This window comes from Thermobia domestica, chromosome 10 (genome assembly GCF_964235325.1).
Source record: "Thermobia domestica chromosome 10, izTheDome1.hap1.1, whole genome shotgun sequence".
Taxonomy (NCBI): Eukaryota; Metazoa; Arthropoda; class Insecta; order Zygentoma; family Lepismatidae; genus Thermobia; species Thermobia domestica.
Genome location: NC_137463.1, coordinates 93,025,447 through 93,046,581, shown reverse-complemented (window position 1 = coordinate 93,046,581; position 21,135 = coordinate 93,025,447). Strand labels below are relative to the sequence as shown.

Sequence of the window (21,135 nt, the reverse complement as noted above, 5' to 3'; positions counted from 1 at the left end):
TAGAAAACCCAAAATATATACACGTGCAATAAGTAAAATCTAATCTCAAGTCAACTTTGAAACACTAAATAATTAAAGCACTGACAGAAATAATAATAAGTTTCTTTCCTCATAAATCAGTTCTAATATCAAATTGGTTGAAATTTTCTACTGAATTGCATACTGTAACCTAATATAATATAATATTAATATGAATGCCAGAAATGTATAATAATATTAATATATTCATTATGCCCCAGTTACACTCACAATTTCAAATATCTATCTAATTCTTTGGAGATCGTCAATCACTTTGTCGTAATCAAACGTATATGATCTTTCTATGTATAAAAGAATAAAGTCTTCCAACAAATCTTGTCCAAGCGATGAACGCAACCGATTTTTGATCATTTTCATATTCGAGAAAATTATTTCACATGATACTTGGGTACACGATAGAGTTAGAACACTTATACGCTTTATACAACGATGGATATAATGGGTGGCCCCGCGTAGCGTAGTCGCTAACGCTCTCGCCTTCGGTGCGAGCGGTCCCGGGTTCGATTCCCGGTGGGGTCACTCGGTCGAAAAAGTGTAACAGCTTTTTCAGGCCAGCCACCCTGAATGAGGTTTTCCTGGGTTTTCCTCATTCACACCAGGCAAATGCCGGGGTGGTACCTAACTTATAGGTCCCAGGCCGCTTCCTTCCTTTCCCAATCCTTTCTTCCTTCCCTTTCCCCGGATTGTGTGCTCGCCGAGGGACGTCATCCCTCAAATCGTGAAGGGCTACATGGCCTTAGATGCCGAAAGCCCAGAAATCCAAATCCTATCCTATCCTATGGATATAATGGACCATAAAGATTTAATTCGTGAAGCAGGTGCAGTGCACAAACTAGACACACTTTACACTGTCTTGCAGGTTTGCATTTCCATTCATCCTCCTCCTCACTCTCAGTTTCATTATCTTCCTCTTCTTCATTTTCCTCTTTTTCACTACTATGAGCATATTGCTCGCTGCCATGCTCATTTCTTAAAATTTCCTGCCTTTTACATATTGGTGGATTATAGTCCCTATAATGACGAGCAAATTGGAGCAGTTCCTCTTGAATTCGTTCTCTTTCCACTTTGCAATAATGTGGTAGAGTATTGAGAGCTGAATCAGGTAGTTCTTCTAAAGTACTTATCTCATGGAAACGGGTAGGATCGAGCTATGCAATGTCCTTCATGAGACTGTCATTGCAGATAAACCAAGAATGTAATTGCTCAATTGCAGTATCGAAAACAACATTGAAAACATTTATCTGAAACACTTTTGATGGAGAATCTAAAATTCTTGCCTCATCAAGGGAAAGCTCGTCTGCTTGAAGAGTTGCTACTGGTATTCTTTTTGCAAGGAGAGAAGTTTCAACTGCAACATCGTATCCTGCATCCTTCAATTGTCTCTTTAAGTCCTTTGCAAACTCCATAGCTTTAATTTCAATAGAACAAAACACGTTCCGTTTTTGCTTTAAGTCTGATTGTAACGTACAAATCATTTTTGTAGCCGTTAGATAATCCAAACCAGATTTTTGCAAATACTGCGAAGTATGTGTACATAGGTGAAAAGGTTGGCTGAAAACAAAAGCCACAAAAATGTTTTCAAATTTACACCAGTTCTGAACCAAACACTTGGCTTTAAATGTGACTTCTGCTTGAAAATCACTCATACTTGCAATAGTGAGTAGACATTGAAGCAGCGTAATGAACCTCTTCCGATCTTGAAAAGGTGTCGAAAAATCATCAAAGATACTCTTTAGAGCTCGATTTTTACTCCACCACCTTGTCAGATTTATTTTTCGTAATCGGCGAAGTAGCTGTCTACCACTTGAGTTTTCTTCATTGTACTTAATCCACACTTGCATTCTTTTATATGAATCGCAGATGAAAGTAACTGTCATTTGAAGTAACCCAAGAAAGTCTTTTGAGACTTTGCAACATTCTGCTGCATTTATCATTACCAAATATAGAACATGCGCGAGACAATGCACATACTGAACATTCGGATTAAGTTTTTTGAGCTGTGCTTGGACACCGTTATACTGGCCACTCATGTTAGCTGCACCATCAAAAGAACAGCCTACAATATGCGACGTTGACAGTTTCAGCTTAATAAGTTCATCCTCAATCTATTTATAAAGACCCAGTCCAGTAGCTTTGTCGACAGGAATTAGTTTTAGAAGTTTCACTCTTACTTCACCATGGAGCACATACCGAACACACAATGCTAACTGTTCAATAACAGTAATGACCTGGGTACAGTCAACTTCAAAACTAAATGCACCAGCCAAGCACGTAGCCTGGATTTCGTGAAGGGGAGGGTCCGTGCCATGAAATACTGTGGTCATCACAAAAGGGGCTTGATCATTCTAAACTATTTTATTGGAACATATATTGGTTCGTTTAGCCAGGATTTCGTAACGGGGGGGGAGGGGAGGAGTGACATGAAATTCTGAAGGCCCAGGAGCTCGATCAATCTAAACTACTTTACCATCAACATATATTGGTTTGTTAGGACAATAAAATTAGGATATGTTGGCAAGTATTTTATTAACAAACTATGAAGAAATTTCGAGCAAAATAAAAAAAAAATGAAAAAGATTTTACAATATTTACGTCCTTCTCCTGTTTATTCAAATATAACAATTTTCCTTTCGTTATGACCTCAATTATTATAAAAAGTACATACTCAATACTGTCTTGTAAACTATCTTCTAATATAAATAAAATAAAGAGTTTGTTTGTGTGTTTGTCTATCTGTGTGCGGCCTGGGGACCAGACGAGTGGACCGAGAGTTACCAAATTTTGGTCAGGGGTACCTTGGCCCAGGCCCCAGATCAAGACGAAGCGTTTTTTTAAATTTCAAAACAGTGGGGTCTCAGGGGGGCGTTTGCCGGAACCGGCTTGGGAACCAGACAAATTGACCGAGAGTTACCAAATTTTAGTCACGAATACCTTGGTCCAGGCTCCAGACCAAAGTTAAACGTTTTTGTCGAAATTCGAACCAGGGGGGTCTGAGGGGAGCGTTTACCGGGACATGTAAAAGTAGTAGAAAATAACCGATATTTATTTATTTATTTAACAATTACCAGATAAAGCTCAGAGGTCATTTTACACTGGATATACAACAACATTAACAATGGAAAGGATTTGGGAAGATATCGGCCAGGGCCTGTTTAGTAGGTGCCATCCGGCATTTGCCTGGTAGGACTGAGGGAAATCCTGGAAAACCTCAGTCAGGATGGTCGGCAGCGGGATACGAAGCCACGACCTCCCGAATACGAAACCAACGCTCTACCACTTGAGCTATTAGTGTCAAATCCATAGTTTTCGCGGTCGCTGAAATCAATGGTGACACTTCCATTAGCGATGACTTGCAAATTTAGTTACAATTGTATGCGGGCAGGGAGTCAGCGGGGGTTGGATACCGAGACATGTAAAAATAGCCCAAAATGACCGATGTTAGTATCAAATCCATAGTTTTCGCCGTCGCTGAGATCCATGGTGATACTCCCACAGGCGTTGACTTCCAAATACAGCCCCTGTGCGAAGCATGTGTGTGTTCAATTAGTTTTACAATATATGCGTTTCTTTCTCTGTTGAATCAAATGCTAACAGAACTTTCTTTCAACATAAATTTTTGTTTTTATTATTTCGTCAACTATTGTCGGTTCCAAATGACAGGTTAAAGGAGCAATAGAAAATTGTCCTTGAAATAACATGTTTGATACTGCAAGGATGTGATGACGAAAAAGGGTTTGGGTACAAAACCTCGCGGCCAGAACCTCGCGGCGACAACCTCGCGGACCAAAACCTCGCCTGGCCAAAACCTCGCCTCCCAAAACCTCGCGGCCCAAAATCTCGCCGGGCCGAAACCTCGCCTGGCCAAAACCTCGCCGCCCAAAACGTCGCGGGCCAAAATCTCGCGGGGCCAAAACCTCGCCTGGCTAAAACCTCGCCACCCAAAACCTCGCGGGCCAAAATCTCGCCGGGCCAAAATCTCGCCGGGCCAAAACCTCGCCTTGCCAAAACCTCGCGCCCCAAAATATCGCCATACCCAAAATCTCGCCTCGTTGTAATGATCTCGCGACACAGAACCTCGCCTGGTCTAAATTAAGCGAGACGTAGTGTCGCCTGGGAAGAAATGTCGTCAGGATAAAACCTCTTCACGACGATTTCTTCAATGTAGAATGTTCTATCGCCAGATTTACAAAACTTATTAGGTTTTGAAACTTGACATTTTGTATAAATCTTCTTGCTCCACAAGGGCACAAGCTCCAGATAAGACAATATTTTGCGAAATGCATGCCCTAAGCAGGAATGGAATGGAAGGCCTTGAATGAATTTTTCCGTTCTCCAGATCTAAAAAACTACTAAGCATAGAACCTTTACGTTTTGGTACAAATCTTCTCCTTGTACCATAAGAAGGTATGTTGCAAAATGCTCCTCGTAAGGGAGTGTTGAAGTTTGGATAATTCTTGAGCGTTGACTTGATCTCAGGACCCACGAGGTTTTGGCTGCGAGGTTTTGGCCACGCGATGTTTTGGGTGGCGAGGTTTTGGCCCGGCGAGATTTTGGGCGGCGAGGTTTTGGGCGGCGAGATTTTGGCCACGCGAGGTTTTGGCCCGGCGAGATTTTGTCCCGCGAGGTTTTGGGCGGCGAGGTTTTGGCCCGGCGAGATTTTGTCCCGCGAGGTTTTGGGCGGCGAGGTTTTGGCCCGGCGAGATTTTGTCCCGCGAGGTTTTGGGCGGCGAGGTTTTGGCCACGCGAGGTTTTGGCTGGCGAGATTTTGGGCGGCGATGTTTCGGCCGCGAGATTTTGTCCGTATCCCACGAAAAAGTATGATTTAAAATGTCCACTCTGTTACACAACGGCACTATGCTTTCGAAAGCTTGAAATCTCCCTGACTAGTAGCGGAAATTCTGAGAATTCCATAACTTTTCTTGAAATTTCAAATTCGCTGACTCTTCCAGAATATCTCGCTTACCTCGCCACCATATTGCAAGTAATACAAATCTCCTCATAAGAAAGAGTAAGCAAAAGCTTCCTGTAGTTTTCTTTTTAACTTTTAACGCTGATCCTTCTTTTTGTCATTTCATTTTGTTTTATCCTTCCTTATTTTTTTCATTTCTGGTCTCGAAGGGGGGGGGTCCGGACCCCCCGGACCCCCCCTTGGCTACGTGCCTGCACTAGCCTGCTTTATTTCGTTAACACTATTAGTTTGAATCTGAAGAACAAGATAAGTTACTAACTTCTTGACAAATGTCTCCGACAAAAAAGTTACTAATGAGCCTCTTCCTTGTGAACTTCCTTCACCACACTTGTCTTGGCGCAATCTTCTGTTTTGACTCTTCATAATCGCCTCTGAAACATGGTTCTTTAAAATATCACCATACTTGCATACCAATAAAACCAATTCTAAGAAATTTCCATGATTAACTTTTTTGTTGTTGAAATCAGCTTCCTTGTCGTCCAAGAAAAAAAACTATATCCAATATACGTTTCAAAATGTTTCTCCACAGTTCAACTTGAGCTTTTCTTCTGTTCATGAGACCTTTATCTACAAGTGTATTTATATCTGCACTTCTAGTGGCCATTACATAAGCTGCGGAAGCATTGATATGTACTTTTGAAATTTCATGAACTGTAAGGTCTTTATAGAAATGTTTCTTAATGATTTTCTGGCCTGATACAAATGGACTTTCGCTGTCAATTGCAAAAACCATTCAAATAGAACAGAAACACAAGTTTCTTTCCATACAATAGGAAAACCACATTCTCTTTTCAGTAGTGTTATCTGAAGTAGTACGATAATATGTTTTCATAGGCTTGAATGGAAGAATCACATCAGGACTTTCCGTGGGTTGAATTGGATGTTGCTTAAGAAAATTGAGTTTCTCTAAAACCGAAGAATGTCGGGAAGGGGGTACAAACTTGGGCAAATCTGTAACTCCCATGCTATCAGTTTCATTCGACTTTCCTTGATGAAACACGTCTTCAGTATCACTATCCAATAGTTCATCTCCAAGCTGATCTTCTGCTAATTCTGACTGAAGCTGATCAGGTATTGAATGATTTGGACGTAATTCTTGGTTCACTCTTTCACAATTTCCGACTTCAGCTGATTCCAATGTATTCATAGGCCTACTGATCCCAATTGAATGCACTAGTGCAGATGTTAAGGTAAATAGATGTAATCATTGTCACAGTAAATACATAGATATAAATTCACATTCGAAAAATATTACACCAGTGATGAACGTGAATTTAATTAGGAAGTGACAGCTTCATCTGCTGTTAATATATGGCACTTTATATATCGACAAGTTACATTACATTTTACACATAGAATCTCCACATGTAAAAGGTGTTTAATATATATATATATATATATATATATATATATATATATATATATATATATATATATATATATATATATAGGGTGTCCGGAAAATGGCGGAGATACGAACGGAAGCGGCATGTAACCACAAAGACCTTTGTGAGTTAATGCCGCCACCATTAAGATCTCCGTTATGCGTAAGTGCACAATTATGAAAAATAGCAATTTGAATAGACCTTATTCAACTTGTTACAAGAGACAAAGAACATCCACTCTATCACTCATAGTGGCGGAGCTATGGGGGTCCAAAGTTCATTTTCCCACGGCTTCGGCGCCTTATATCTCCGAAACTAGTAGGATTTGACCAAAGTTGAAGAGGACTTTTTTCCTTGTTTGATGTCCCCGACACGGTGGTATAATTTTTGTCCGCTATTTTCGAGACACTCTGTATATATATTCTGAGGCCTGGGCAGTTGCGCCTGCACAGACGTGGTTAAGATGACTCGCAGGACACCATTTTCCACCTTGGATGGGAAACAATATTTCAACCACTATATTCCCCGGGTATTGCACCGTCCCATTATCACCTGTTCCATTCTTTGAACACCGTCCCATTCTTTGAACACCGTTCCATTCTTTGACCGTCCCATTATCACCTTAGAGGACGCCAGTTCAAATCCCTAGTAAAAGTCCAAAATGCACCTGATACTTTCTTCGTTTCACGGCCCACCAAGTTCTACCGCGATGGATTCCATGGCCTTCCAGAACGTTTTCAGAAGGTCGTCGATGCTGATGGGGACTATTTTTGATCTTGCAGGTTAGGTGACATATCAATGTTCGAAGGTGGTGGGTGAAAAAGCAACAAAACTTTTCTTGGTTACCTTTAAATTTAAGACCTTGTATACAGAACCTATCTACACGATATTGATTTTCTACCTATCTACACAAAAATAGCAACAAGAAAAGAAAGCCATAAGGGATCCTCAGAAGGAACTCGTTTCCTGCATAAATCCACAAAGGAGTGAACAAATCTTTAGGTTAACTACAGTGTATATGTTCAAAGGAAACTCACCTGCTTGTGATTCACTTCAAAGAAATGAAAGAAAAAAATCACTTGATAAAAATCATCGTATCAACACACCAGTAATTCGTGACTAATGCATGCTAGTGACTCATGCTAGTAATTTACATAAAAGTACATATAATTTCGAAAATAATTTCAGCTTTAAAACAAAAATGGTGCTGGCTGCTAGGTTTTCATTGAAAATATTTAATGCACCAGTGAACTCCGGAGCGCTATTATTATTATTACTATTATTATTAAGTATTATTATTATTATTATTAATACTTAATAATAATAATAATAATAATAATAATAATAATAATAATCAATATTGTATTCTTATTAGGTGAAGTTGATTATTTAGCAAAAATCTTCATTTAGTTCGCATAAGTTGGTAGTTCTGCACCAAGAGCGCCGATCCTGGGGGGTTTAGTGGCCTGGGACCCCCAAAGTTGAAATGGCCCTCTAATGAGGGGGCCCAAATTGCTAAGTTGAAGCAGGTTCTCCTATTTCTACAATACATGGTTATTCGTTTTTCCCTTCTACTAATGCATATTTTCCATAGGACCCTCCAAAGTTACACAGACATACCAATAGTAGAGTACCTAAGGTCACACATGGTCACGTAATTGTGATGTTTTGGTTAGAGTATCGGGCCAAAAGTCCCGATTTCGTGATATAGAAATATGTATTGACAAAACACGGGTATGCCTATTATTGAGCAGGAAATAAATTGAAGGTTAACAACAGTAGCACTGCATTAACCCTTATATATATCGTATATGTTTATACGTTACGGTGGTATCTTCATTATTCAATTAAAAAAGTACTAATAAAGCTTTTTTTTCTAGCGTGGAAGCCTTGTAGAACACGTTACGTATGGTTTCACTCCTTTCTTCTTCTTCTTCGTCTTCTTTCTGGGTCGAGACATAGGGTGTGATGGCGTCATAACTTAAAATAATTTTTTGTTAGGCTTATTTATATTATTTGGGGGGGGGCTTACTTTTGCACCTATTAAGATTGAAAATTTGCACACACATTCTGTGCACCCCTTAGTATTTTTCAGATCATGTCAGATCTTTGCATTAACACAGGGGCAGTGCAAGAATGTAATAATAATAATAATAATAATAATAATAATAATAATAATAATAATAATAGTAACAAAAATTCCCTTTTTCTTGAATTTCCCGCTCAGATATGCGACGGAGACATGCAAATGATGCCATTTCAAAGGCTGTTCTATTCTGAAGAGAATGAGGTACGAATCATGATCCTAGTATAAAAAAGGATGTCTCAGGAATTTTTTACCTGAGATTCTGTTTTAAACGGGAATTTATGGTACTGTGGGAATATTATTTTTTGGCGGGCTTACTTTTGCACCTAGAAGATTGACATTTTGCACATACATTCAGTGCACTCCTTAGTATTTTGCAGATATGTTTTAGATCTCTGCGTTGCCAGAAGATGTGTTCACGGGTAAAAAGGTAAAAAAAGGATATTTTAAATAAATCCCTTTTTTGGCGATTTCCCGCCTCAGATACATGATGAAGACATGTAAATGGTACCGTTAGAAAGTATTTTCCATTATGAAGAGAATGAAGTACGATTCTAGGGTAAATATTGATGTCTTAGAAAATTTCCCGTTTTATGCGGGAATTTGGAGTATTGTAGGGATATTCTTAGCACATAGATTAATGTTTTTTTTTTTTCCTTACTTTTCTAAATAGGAACTTGAACTTTTGTAGACATATTCACTATGCCCTTAATATTTTTCAGTTGCTTTTGAGATCTGTGTGTTAACACAGGGGAAGGGATCCAGAGGTGCTAAGAAAAAGAGGATATTTTTTTAACAAAAATCCCATTTCTTGCGATTTTTCCGGCGTCAGATATACATGATGGAGACATATGAATTATACTGTTTGAAAGACTGTTCTATCTGAAGAGAATGAGGTATAAAACATGACCCTAGGATGTCTCAGAATTTTTTTATGTTACACCGAATCTTTTGGAGTCATCTAGGCCACTGAGGAGATGTTCTTAGCTCATTGGTAAATATTTTCTCCCATCCTTACTATTCAAGATAGAAGCTTGAAATTTTGTACACGCGTTTCGTATACCACTTAGTATTTTTCAGTTGATTTTGAGATCTGTGCGTTAACACAGGGTGTTCCAAAGAGTCCCAAAATAGAATAAAGTTTTTTTTTTTTTTTTTCACCAAAAGCCTTATTTTCCCTCAAACTTTCCGTCTCAGGGACATGATAGGGAAATGTAAATGGTACCGTTTGAAGACGGTGTATAATAAGAAAAGGAAATTTCAAATGTAATTTCTGGCAACACTATCAGGTTAACGTTTCAGTAGTGATGGGTCGTTCATGAACGAACTGACTCTTTTGAACGACACCTTCATGTGAACTAGTATGGAACTATAATAGTTCATACATTTGGAACTGTCCGTTCAAAGTAACGACAGCTCCACAGACGACACCAGCAGTTGAGTAATGAGAGCACCGTACACAATTCCAGCAGTTCAAAGTAACGACGACTCCGCTCCGAAACAACCAATAAGAATGCACCAAACTACCGCACACGCCTACCGACACCGGTATAGACAGAAGCCAGTAAGAATGCATACAGGGTTTTCATAATCTGAAGACAGATCTGCGTTACGCGACGATTCGTTGGTCGTTAATACCAGTCTTTTTCGACAGAGGGACTCTTTGGCTGCGAAAAAGCTACAAAGCAGACGTTGTGCTCCATCTGTTAGGAACCATGGGAACTCAGTGAACGTTGTCGTTACCTTTTGAATGACACAACACCAGTTAACAAAGAACTAGCACCTTTGAACGACGACTCCCAACCATTCAAAAAAAGAACAGGCTCATTTTTGAACGACGACTCCCAACCATTCAAAAAAAGAACAGGCTCATTTTTGAACGACAACTCCCAACCGTTCAAAAAGGAACTGGCACCTTTGAACGACTCCTGTATCGGTGCCGGAGCGAATGAGCTAGCTCCACCAAATGAACTGCCTCGACCCATCACTAAGTTTCAGAGGTTAACAGGATTTTCCACTAGTGTTATGTTCTTCCAATGAATTCAATTTGATTACGAGATATAAACTAACTGTTACTTCTTTTTAATTAAAATTCAGAGTTTCATGAATTGGGAATAAAAGAAACATGACCCAGCATGTCAGAAGGCTACTAATGATGTGTCAATAGAGACAAGAGACACACCCACCACAAAACATACTACAGGCTAAACCACTAACATCTTAGTTAGTGTTCCATTCTCAGAGTGTTTTTTATTTATTTTTTGCAGAATATGCGTCGTGTACTTATGTAACATCCTATATTACTGAGAAGGCAACCCTGATAGCGAAATTCTGATTTCAGATCTGAATTTAACATAGTGAATTACTATAGAACTACAGACTTTTATACCAGAAATACAGTATAACTTCTTTTAGAACATTGTAATTATACCACATCACAAAAACAGTTTTCATATTTTGTACTTAATTCGAAACGTCACATATTTGTCCGTTTGCAAAATATATCTTTAATAATTAAACACAGAAAAATGTAAGTGAACAGTTCTTTCAGATCATTTTAAAATGAAACTTTGGGTGTCTTCCCGTTTGGTCTTTCCCCGTTTCGCCTTGTTCCTGTTTTCATTACTTCAGGCTATGATGCTAAGATAGTGTATGCTAATTTGATTGTAAGGCGAAACAGGAATTCCCGTTTGTCCTTTCCATTTCGCCTTACACCAGCGAAGTGAATTTTTAAATTATGATAGGGAAATTTTGTATCATTTTAAAAACATTTGTAAGACTAGTAATATTTACGTTTGAACGAATAGAACAGCGTATAATCAAAGTAAGTATTCAGAATACTGTGTTATTTGCGTCACTGTTTAAAATATTGCTCCTGTAGTCTTGTATTTGTACCTCAAACATGAAGAAGACAGCGGGGGAAGAACGAACATCAACAATTACTAAGACATATAGGTAAGTAAATATAATAGTTGTAATAAGGTATAAGTAATTTTGACACTGAAGCTTCTCTGCATGTTTCTAATATTTATTCTTGCAACTTCTCCAAAAGTTATTTTAGAACTTTAGACGTGGAAATTTTTTAAATGGCATTTTAGCTAGCACACAAATACATAGCCTATTTTTTATTTATAGTGTAACACAATTAACCCAGGAATACAAATAACCAGCCTGTGGCGAGTGGTTCATCGGTGCGGGCGAGTATTTAATATCATACCGAATATAAGTAAATGATTTATATTGAGGGATGTGGGCTAGTACCTTTCATCTTGAGCTAGTAATATTTTGTTGCTTATTTGTATCCCTGAATTAACTGGTCATAGTTAAGCAATATTCCGTTTGTCTTTACTTTCTCGAGGGAAAGTATGACTTTTTTTCTGTTGATGTTTAAATTAATTTACTTTCTGCTCTCCAGGAAGGAGATTGCTAAGTGAAATTACTGTACTGTAAGAATATTGATATTAAAGCATTTTCTTTAGAATGTCTGTTATTTATTCTAGTCTTTCTATCTTCAACAGGTTTTAGGCACTGTTGGAACTTTGGAGATTCTGTGTCAGTGCGACAGGTTTGTAATAGATGGGACACTTAAGACTGTACCTCGCCTTTTCTCCGAAATGTACACTCTGCACGGAAAATATTTCGGCCAGGTATTTGTTATCCTCTTCTGCATATTTCCCAGTAAAAAGCAAGACACATATGAAAAATTAATGGACTTAATCAGGAAAGAAGCTGAGAAATTTAGACTGTGTTTCAAATTGAAAGAAGTTTCTATTGATCTTAAGAAAGTAGCAATCAAAGCTATAAATAAAGTATTTCCTGGTTAAAATCAGAGGATGTTCCTTCCACTTCTCTCAGTCTGTATGGAGGAAGTTCAGCAGTTAGGAGTTTCTCAAGTACTTACTTGTACAAAGAGAATACTGAAATGAAAAGATGGATTCGACATGCAGCAGTACTACCTCTGGTACCAACTTCCCATTTAGATGTAGTGTTTGTACGTTTGCAAGAAGATGCGCCTGACGTTCTATGTAAGGAGGAGTCCCATGATTATCTTGTAGACAAGTGGCTGGATGATGGTGACACGTTATTTTCTCTGTAAGTATGTTTTTTTGCTACATAAATAGCTGGCGTTTAGTGCAAGTCTTTTTTTTAATATTAAATCATTAATTAAGCTAATCCGAGCACTCTACAGTAAAGCATTTTTTAAAATTAACACCTCATGTAAAGTGTAATATAGATTTTCTTGCGACGTGCATGTATTGAAAATTCTGCATTCACTAATTTGTAAATTATCAAAAGAATACATTCTTTTGATTTACAAAAGAAATAAATTAGTTTCAGCCAAAATTTTGCTATCCACTTTCTAACGTAGATTCTCCTGCAATCCTTTGAATTTTTAATGTGCTAATGATGTATTTTTACCTATTTGCAGTGACTTGTGGAATCACTTTGAAAACGATCAAGAACGAATGACTAACAATGCAGGAGAGTGGCACGCCAAATTACGAAGAAAGGCATCAAGAGACCACTTAGACATATATTCTTTCATTGAATTAATGAAAAACAAGCAACGTGAAAATGAAAGACTGCGAGTAATTCTTCAAGTGGGTTATCAGGGAAAACTTAGCTAAAGTGAAGACGGGTTGACGACAGGATTCACCGCCTAAAAGATAGACTTAAGAACAGTGAAATTGATGTAATTTCATATATTGATGCTATTTCATATTATATTCACATAGAAACTTGATATGGTATTTCGGGTGTGATAATAAAATTTATGTGCTTGTAACATATTTGAGCTTAATTTGTCTGGAATAGAAGAGACGTTGCAGTTGAGAATAAGGTATTTTTTTGTTTTTGTTTTTTACAGAAACAGAATGAAAATTCCCTTGTATGTTATAAGGTCAAACAGGAAAAGGCCAGACTGGAATTCCCGTTCCGCCTTAAGATAACATCCTTATCGGTTGCATGTCAAAATGTTTTGAGGGCATAAGGCGAAACGGGAAAAGGCCAAACGGGCATAAATTAGTATACTAAAATACATTCATTTAAAAAACGATAGAAAGATAAGGGGGACATAGACATACAGTTTGATTTATAATATTATACAAAATAAAATCTAAGTTCGGAGCTTCCATTTTTTTTACTCTGTATAGTTTTTTTCTCCCCCATCGCTAGATTTTTTATCGGTAAGATTTTTCTAACATTGACCCAAGCTCTTTTATTTTACTAAAGATAATTTGAGGTTTTAGCTTTAGTGAAAATGGCAAAACTGCTCTTGTAGAACAACCTGTAAAACATAAAGCTATGTATAATAAATTGAGTTCTTTCCCTTTTTTGATTTGTAAGATATACTATTTGAAGGCCTTATGTTTGTAATTATTTTCTCAAAGTTGTTGGGACGTAGTTTAGATGGGTCTCATAAATTGAGTGGCCTAAATTGTATGTTGCACATCAGATATACAGGATTGTCAAGGATGTGAAAACGATGAATCGAGATTTATTGGTGGTGTGATGCATGAAAGAGAGCCTCTGCGACCATTTTCATTCCACTTTAAATGAGAGCCTCTGCGACCATTTTGGAAGGTACCATACTGGATTTTAATTAATTCAGTGAAATTGGAACTTTACTATCCGATACTATTTTTGAAATAGGGTGTGATTTCGTAACGACAGTATGGTAGTTTTCTCACTGCTTGTTTGCATCCTGAACGAAATTATGATCATGAATTTACAATGACAAGTTTTTGTATATATTCTAGACCTATGTAATCAAAATTTCGTTAACAAAGAATATAGAAAACAATCTTATTAATGTCTTTAAAAAAATCACACTTTATTTAAAAAATAGTAGCGTATCGTAAAGTCCATATTTTACTGAATGGACTCAAATCCAGTATGGCAACTTTCAAAATGGCCGCCGTAGAGGCTCTCATGTAATATGGAATATTTGCACTCTGTTCTGCATCACAAAAAAGCCTCCATTACATATTTTTAGTAGTGTTCTAAATGTATTTAATTCTTTCCACACCCTCGGAAATCCTGTATATATTAAGGAATATGTAACTAGCGATACAAACCACTGTTTCAATTAATGCATGCATATACTTCAGTAGGAGACAAAAAATGCATAACATTTTGTGTTTTCAGCAAAAGTTTACCTGCATAATGAATCTTATGCACGCAAGTATATCAATTAACACAGTTTTCATTATGCATTTAGTTGCATGCTTAAAAATTATGCATCTAAAGGTTTTGCTGAAATCACAAAATTAAGCATTTTTTGTATGTGTGTGTGTCTAACGCGTCTGTGATTCTATGTGTAAACATATATATTTAACTCTACTATTCTCCGTTTGACTTTTTCTTCTCTTTTTCTCTTATATTCTAATTCTTTTAATTGTTATTAATTCTTCTTTCTTCAAACCTTTTTTATGTCCCCAATTTACAGTATGAATAAATATTTAATGAAATCCTACACAAGAATAAGAGAATTATTATTAAATATCAGTACTACAGAGAAGTTTAACAGCTAATAACTTTTCTTCTGTGAAAACGAGACAATTTAAGAATCAACATCAAGGACAGTGAGGTAATGGGCATCCATGAATATAATGTAATGAACGTTATATCATGGTATATTTCTCCATACCATGTGATATTTACTATGTGGTTTAGTCAGCTCTGCGAGCCCTCCTAGTGACTAGCACGTATAACTTTGATTCATCATGATCTGTGTTTACATCCGGTGGAAGTAAATCGAACTCAATATAGTGATTCCGCTATAACTTTAAATTGTAGGTCCATACGTACAAACGGAACACACAAGGACAGAATAGACTGAGTGAACTGTCTCTCATGGTAATAGCGGAAGCATTACCGAGAAAAACTGAAGACAAAGCCAGCGTTTTATGACAGTGTAATCCGAATTGAATTGCAGTACAAGAAACTAAGAACATCGCTTTAACCCCTTCAGACCTGAATTTTTTTTAAGCTTGAAAAAAATTATTTGTTGTGGTTTTTAAACGCATTGGGGTCTTCTGATGGCATTTTGCTTGAAATTTTGTTTTTGTTACCCATAGTTCTCCAGATATTTTATGTGCACAAATGTGTACATCTGGACTCAACTGTGATATAAATTTTTGTTTTTATATAACATTGGTGTCCTGTTGTACACATTTGTGTACATTAAATATTTAGAAGGCTATTGGTCACACTGATATTGTTTTAAAATAAATAACCGGTGAATCTTCCTCGGTTTCATCTTCAGATAAATCGAAATCAGAAATGTTACCTTTCTCCAACATATCTAAAATTTTCTCCGTGGAGAGAGATGGGCTGCTACCAGATGGTTTATCCATGATTTTAATTCGTGCACACACTAACTCAATGTACCATATAATTTATAAGAAACTTTTGGTCTAATGTCGTTGATATAAGTCCGACCGAAGCTAAAACAAACCAATTCTTACTAATATTATCACCCAAAAACACATACTCAATGAGCTTTCATTGATAACGCATCTGTTCATTACGATCCTCTTGGGCACAATTGTGTACATTATATTTCAACAACAAATTAAGTTATAACGAATTGCTTGTCATATTTTAATTTTACTACAAAAGATAACAGATATTCACCAACACACGCAAGCACTTCAAAAAGATAGTTCAGAAACGAGAAACTTCCGATTATTGTAATAAAATCGACGAAGTAGTGCCTGTTGATAAAACTGAAACACCGCAGACTATTTACAATACTTTTATCACATACTACTCACTAGAACGCAGCAGCTACTTGTATAACAGTGAAGCAAAGCTACACAAATGTAAACAATCGGCCTGTATGCCCTCAACAATGCTTTAAGTAGAATTAATGCCATAGAAATTTAATGTACACAATTGTGACCGCTTATTTATTTATTGTTTTTAAAACTTAATCATACAATATAGTTTTCAAAATTTTTTAACACATTTAGGGTAACTGTCTCAATAATTGACAGTATAAGAACAGTGTTTGACAAATTGCAAGTTTCTTCACCCTTTAAATGAGCCTGGCTTACTGATCTCTCGTAGAGGTACGAAGGCATCCTTCCTTCATCTATATAGACCATCATAAAAATAATAGACTAATAATTATTATTTTTTACAATATGTATACGAAAAGTTGATCATTGTACCAGTAATTGACACCTTGTGACCCAGTAATTGACATCTCCTAATATCTTATTCTAATGAACCATATAATTTTCTACCAACTTATCAAGCTGATTTATAAGTTTCCACCTGGATAAACATGTTTATTTCTTTCGCTAATATAGCTATTATAGTACTATTTTGCACTGTCCATCGATTTTCTGTTTTCTTTGGAGAACTACAACTTAAAGGCAAATATTAACAGTGGTGTGGGATTAACAACACTGCAAAGGAAGAAAAGGTGGCAGCATTTGCTTGTACCTAGTCCCGCAGTCTTGTTGCGTCGGAAAAAAGACGACAATGTCAATTCTGGTACACTGTCAATTATTGGGACAGTTACCCTATTATTACTTAAGAAGTTACAAATACGTACTACTAACGATAAGATATTTTATAGCATAGCAGTTTGAAAATCGTTTGCTTAATTGTATGAACAACCGGTAACAGTTGTCAATGTGCTACAGCAGTGCTATTCAACCGAGGGTAACCGTACACCTGGGGGTATGCGAAGATGTTTCTGAGGGTACGTAATCCTAAAATAAGTATATTTTCCATATTTATTGAATTATCGTAGTTGATTTTTTTTCTTTCCAATGGTTTCTCTGCGTTAACATCAATAAAAATGTAGCACAGAAATTGTTTGAATCCAGAATCAGCTCTGATTCTCGCACTCTCGAAGATTCGACCAAGAATCGAGGAGTTAGCCTCTCGGAAACATGCTCAGTCATCTCATTTACAGCTTAGTTCTAAAATTACTTTTAGTTATTGAATTGTTAACATTGCCCTGAGTGTGCGAAATGGCAGGGAGGATGAGGGGAAAATTCTCTTTAGTAGAACTGGATGTTTTCCTTATATTTTGAAATTTCCCGTTAATTTTTATTTTCGGATGTGCGATTTATACCCCTCTAAATAGTCTTTCGATTGGAACACTGATCGTTCTTTTGTTGAGTCTCTGTTTCTTCCCCTTTTTAATCAACAGAACATGTGTATTAAATTCATTTCGGTTTAATCTCTCTTAAACAACTTCAGGGGCACACAACTAAATGGCGAACTGTGTCTAGGGGTACGCGAGGAAAAAAAAGGTTGAATAGCACTATCCTACAGCAAATTACTGCTCCGAAAGATTGTCACTTATTTCAGAACCATTTACTGTATATAAAAATTCTGTCGTATCAATCATAATCATGATAAATACAGACTGGTATTTCTTAAGAACAAACATTCAAAATACTTCTACAATTTGTCGAAATTAACCATTTATTTATATTAACACAAAATGTTAAAGTTTTATTGAAAATGGTTGCTCAAAGATATATTTACTGATATTTGGTATTATTAAATGAATATAATTCAAACTATTTTCACGATTTTCTTTCTTCGTGGTAGTGAGGTCGGTTGTTTGATTACTTCTGAGTGTTCTTGCTCAATCAAGAATGTATTGAATGTTGAAGTTGATTAGCGGGAATCAGGTGTTCATTGCTCACCAGGTGTTACATGTACCACTCCAGGAGTAGAGGCAGATTTTCTCGCTTTCCACCTTCTGTAGACGATGAACGCAACAATGAGTTTTATTGCGATGACAATTGGGGCGATTATTATACCGTAGCTGAAAAATAAATAATGGTATGCAGTAATATTATGTAAGCAAATTGAAAGCATTTCATAAGTAAACAAAAGAAAAATGCAAGATAATAGACAAAGTTGGTTTAGACCAAGTTATGCCACTCGTGCTGCTAATGCTACATAGGAGGCCATCACTCATCACTAATGATGCAAACAGTTCGGGTTATTTTCTATAGGTTATATTCTTTTTGGGGTTATTTTCTATAGATTTTCTTTTTTAAAAAAGAAAATGAAAATAGCCTATTTGCTTTTTTGACTTTTTAATGACTTTCTTGTTCAAGTACCATTTTAGTTTCTCTGTAGTGGATTCTACAGTGAAGAAAGTAAATTAACAACATACAACAATTATGAGTTCTATATTTAGTCCTGGGCTGCATACCTTGGATACTTTTAAAGCAGGCATAGTAGTTGCTACTTCCAAGTATAAGTTACAGAGTTGTTGTTCTCCCCAGCCCAAAATTTCCCCAGTGCGTTTTTTTTTGGGGGGGGGGTAAAACACACATAAAAACACAATAAAGTCCAAAAAAGCCCACCTCAAAAAATATACTTCAAAACTTGGATTGAAATAATAATTTTAATATGATTATAATTACTTTTTTAAATCGTCTTTCTTAGTGTATGCTTAGTTTCAAACTTGACTTAAAATATGTATTAACCACCAGAACAAAATGCCATTGAAAACAAAACAAAACAAACAAACAAACAAAAAAAGATTTGGCAATCATTCATAACGAATTTTGATTGCATTCGATCAAATTCGCTGTAACACCTTCTATTCTGTTCAACTGCAATCTATGAAAAGAATCTTGTTTATGCGCGCAACACGGTTAAACCGTTTGGAATGAATTTTTGGATGCAGTTATCACGTACCTCGAACTAGGTTTTTAATCAGGTTACTTTGATTAAAATGTGTGTTCTATGGGGGAGCGAGAGTCAAAATATATGGGAAAGTCTCACGAGGGAGGTTCACGAAGTGGCTTCGCTGAGATGCGAACGAGACAATTGTGTTTGTATTTGATATATTATATCTAGACGAATTCCAAAGTTATAGTGCCACCGGGCGGGATATCGTGAGTTATAACATATTTTGTAATGTAAAAGCTACAAAGCTGGTAGAATAGTTTGAACTGGGTCACTTGTTCGGAAACTGTTGGGTAAATGGAAATCTCAATCAACACGTATCCCATCATTTTCAAGGACAAACTTTTTGAGATAAAGAAAAGTTTGCCCCAGGGTAAACGGGACCCAACTCAAAATTTTCAAAAAACAGAATGGGTTAAGTAGCATATCGCATGGGATGTTGTAAAATGAAAGAAAATGGAGCAAGTCTCGACTGTACGACAACCCTGTGCAAAATGGTAGCAGGTCAAAATGTAAACAAAAACTTAATTGAAAAGACCATGGCCACCCCTATAAATCGGAAACGGTGAGATAAATGTGAAAACAGGAAAGGAAATGTGGCATTTTTTTTTCAAAGTACAACGATTTAAGTTAAAACGTCTTGTCCCAGGGTTCCAGGTGAGGTCCAACTAAAAAGTTTCAAATGGCAAGAGGGGTTGACTAGCACATCGTTTGAAAGCTGTTGTTAAATAAAACAAGATGGAGCAAGTCTACGACAACCCTGTGCAAAATGGCGGCGGGTCAAAATGTAAACAAAAGCTCAATTGAAAATCTATGGCCACCTTGAATCCAAGATGGCCACTTAAAACCTATGTCATCCATAACAGTACAAATATAAATCTCTATTTTTCTCTATTATGTATTTAGAAGCAATAGGAAGACTAAAGAACAATTGAACAGTTTCCATGCAATTAATATTTTTAATATCTGGGAGGTTTCATGTGGACGCCCCATATATATATATATATATATATATATATATATATATATATATATATATATATATATATATATATATATATTATGTGTGTGTGTGTGTGTGTGTGTGTGTGTGTGTGTTTGTGTGTCTTCAACAAGTCTCTTCTCTTCTTCAAAAGTCTTCAATTACACTATGTTCATTATTTTGTACATAGTCAATGTTTTGTAGTATTTGTTCAGTTTTTTGTGCATGAAGCTCAATGTTATTTTCGATCTCTTCTATTACACAATTAAACGTCGGAATGTTTAACGACTTTCTTAAATGAATTTTATATCTGCAATGTAATCTTTATCATTTTTTAGTACCAAATAAGATCTAGGAACATGTTCTAATTCAAGAACTTGATCTTGTACCCAATATTTATCTTTTTTGTATGAAACAATTTTGTCCTCTTTTGAAATCGTTTCTAAACCAAGCCAGTTTGTCATAATAATTCTTGTTTCTTTGCTATATTAGCTAGCAGTTTTATCTACATTTTCTTGTATCTGTGGTTTTAATAACTCTTTGTGAATCAGTAGCTTGGCTCTAACTCTACGACTCATTAAAATCTGCACTGGTGTCAGATTAGTACGTATTTAAAATAGAATTTCTGAATTCTAATAATGACAAAACAAAATTTTTATTTTCATCATAACACTTCTTTAAAATTCGTTATGTTATTCCCACTGATTTTACTGCTAATCTATTTGATTTTGGGTAGCTTGAATTACTTGTTATAATAGACAACTTCCAATATTTGCAAGTTGTAAATATTTTCTTGAGCTAAACAGCATGTTATCACAAATGACAGTGTTAAGTATACTATGAGCAGAAAATACAATTTTGAGTTTACTGGTTATTTCAGTCAGAACCGTAGCTAGCGATTTCGGCGCCCGGGAGGAAGTAGAATTCGGCGGCCGGGAGGAAGTAGAATTCGGCGCACTACACTTACCATACTAAACTCTTGCCTCCTTCCCTTTTT

General features: G+C 36.4%; 1 protein-coding gene across 1 annotated transcript; it reads right to left on the bottom strand.

Annotated features, from left to right (window-relative positions):
* Positions 1-1,187: 1,187 nt before the first annotated feature.
* On the bottom strand, positions 1,188-2,069 carry LOC145661545 (uncharacterized). Its single transcript, XM_081726867.1, has one exon. It carries the CDS (start codon positions 2,067-2,069, stop codon positions 1,188-1,190), a length of 882 nt encoding a protein of 293 aa, XP_081582993.1.
* Positions 2,070-21,135: the final 19,066 nt, after the last annotated feature.

Bases quoted from the DNA above. Each gene is read 5' to 3' on its own strand.
- LOC145661545 (XM_081726867.1), bottom strand. From the start codon at position 2,069: ATGAGTGGCCAGTATAACGGTGTCCAAGCACAGCTCAAAAAACTTAAT.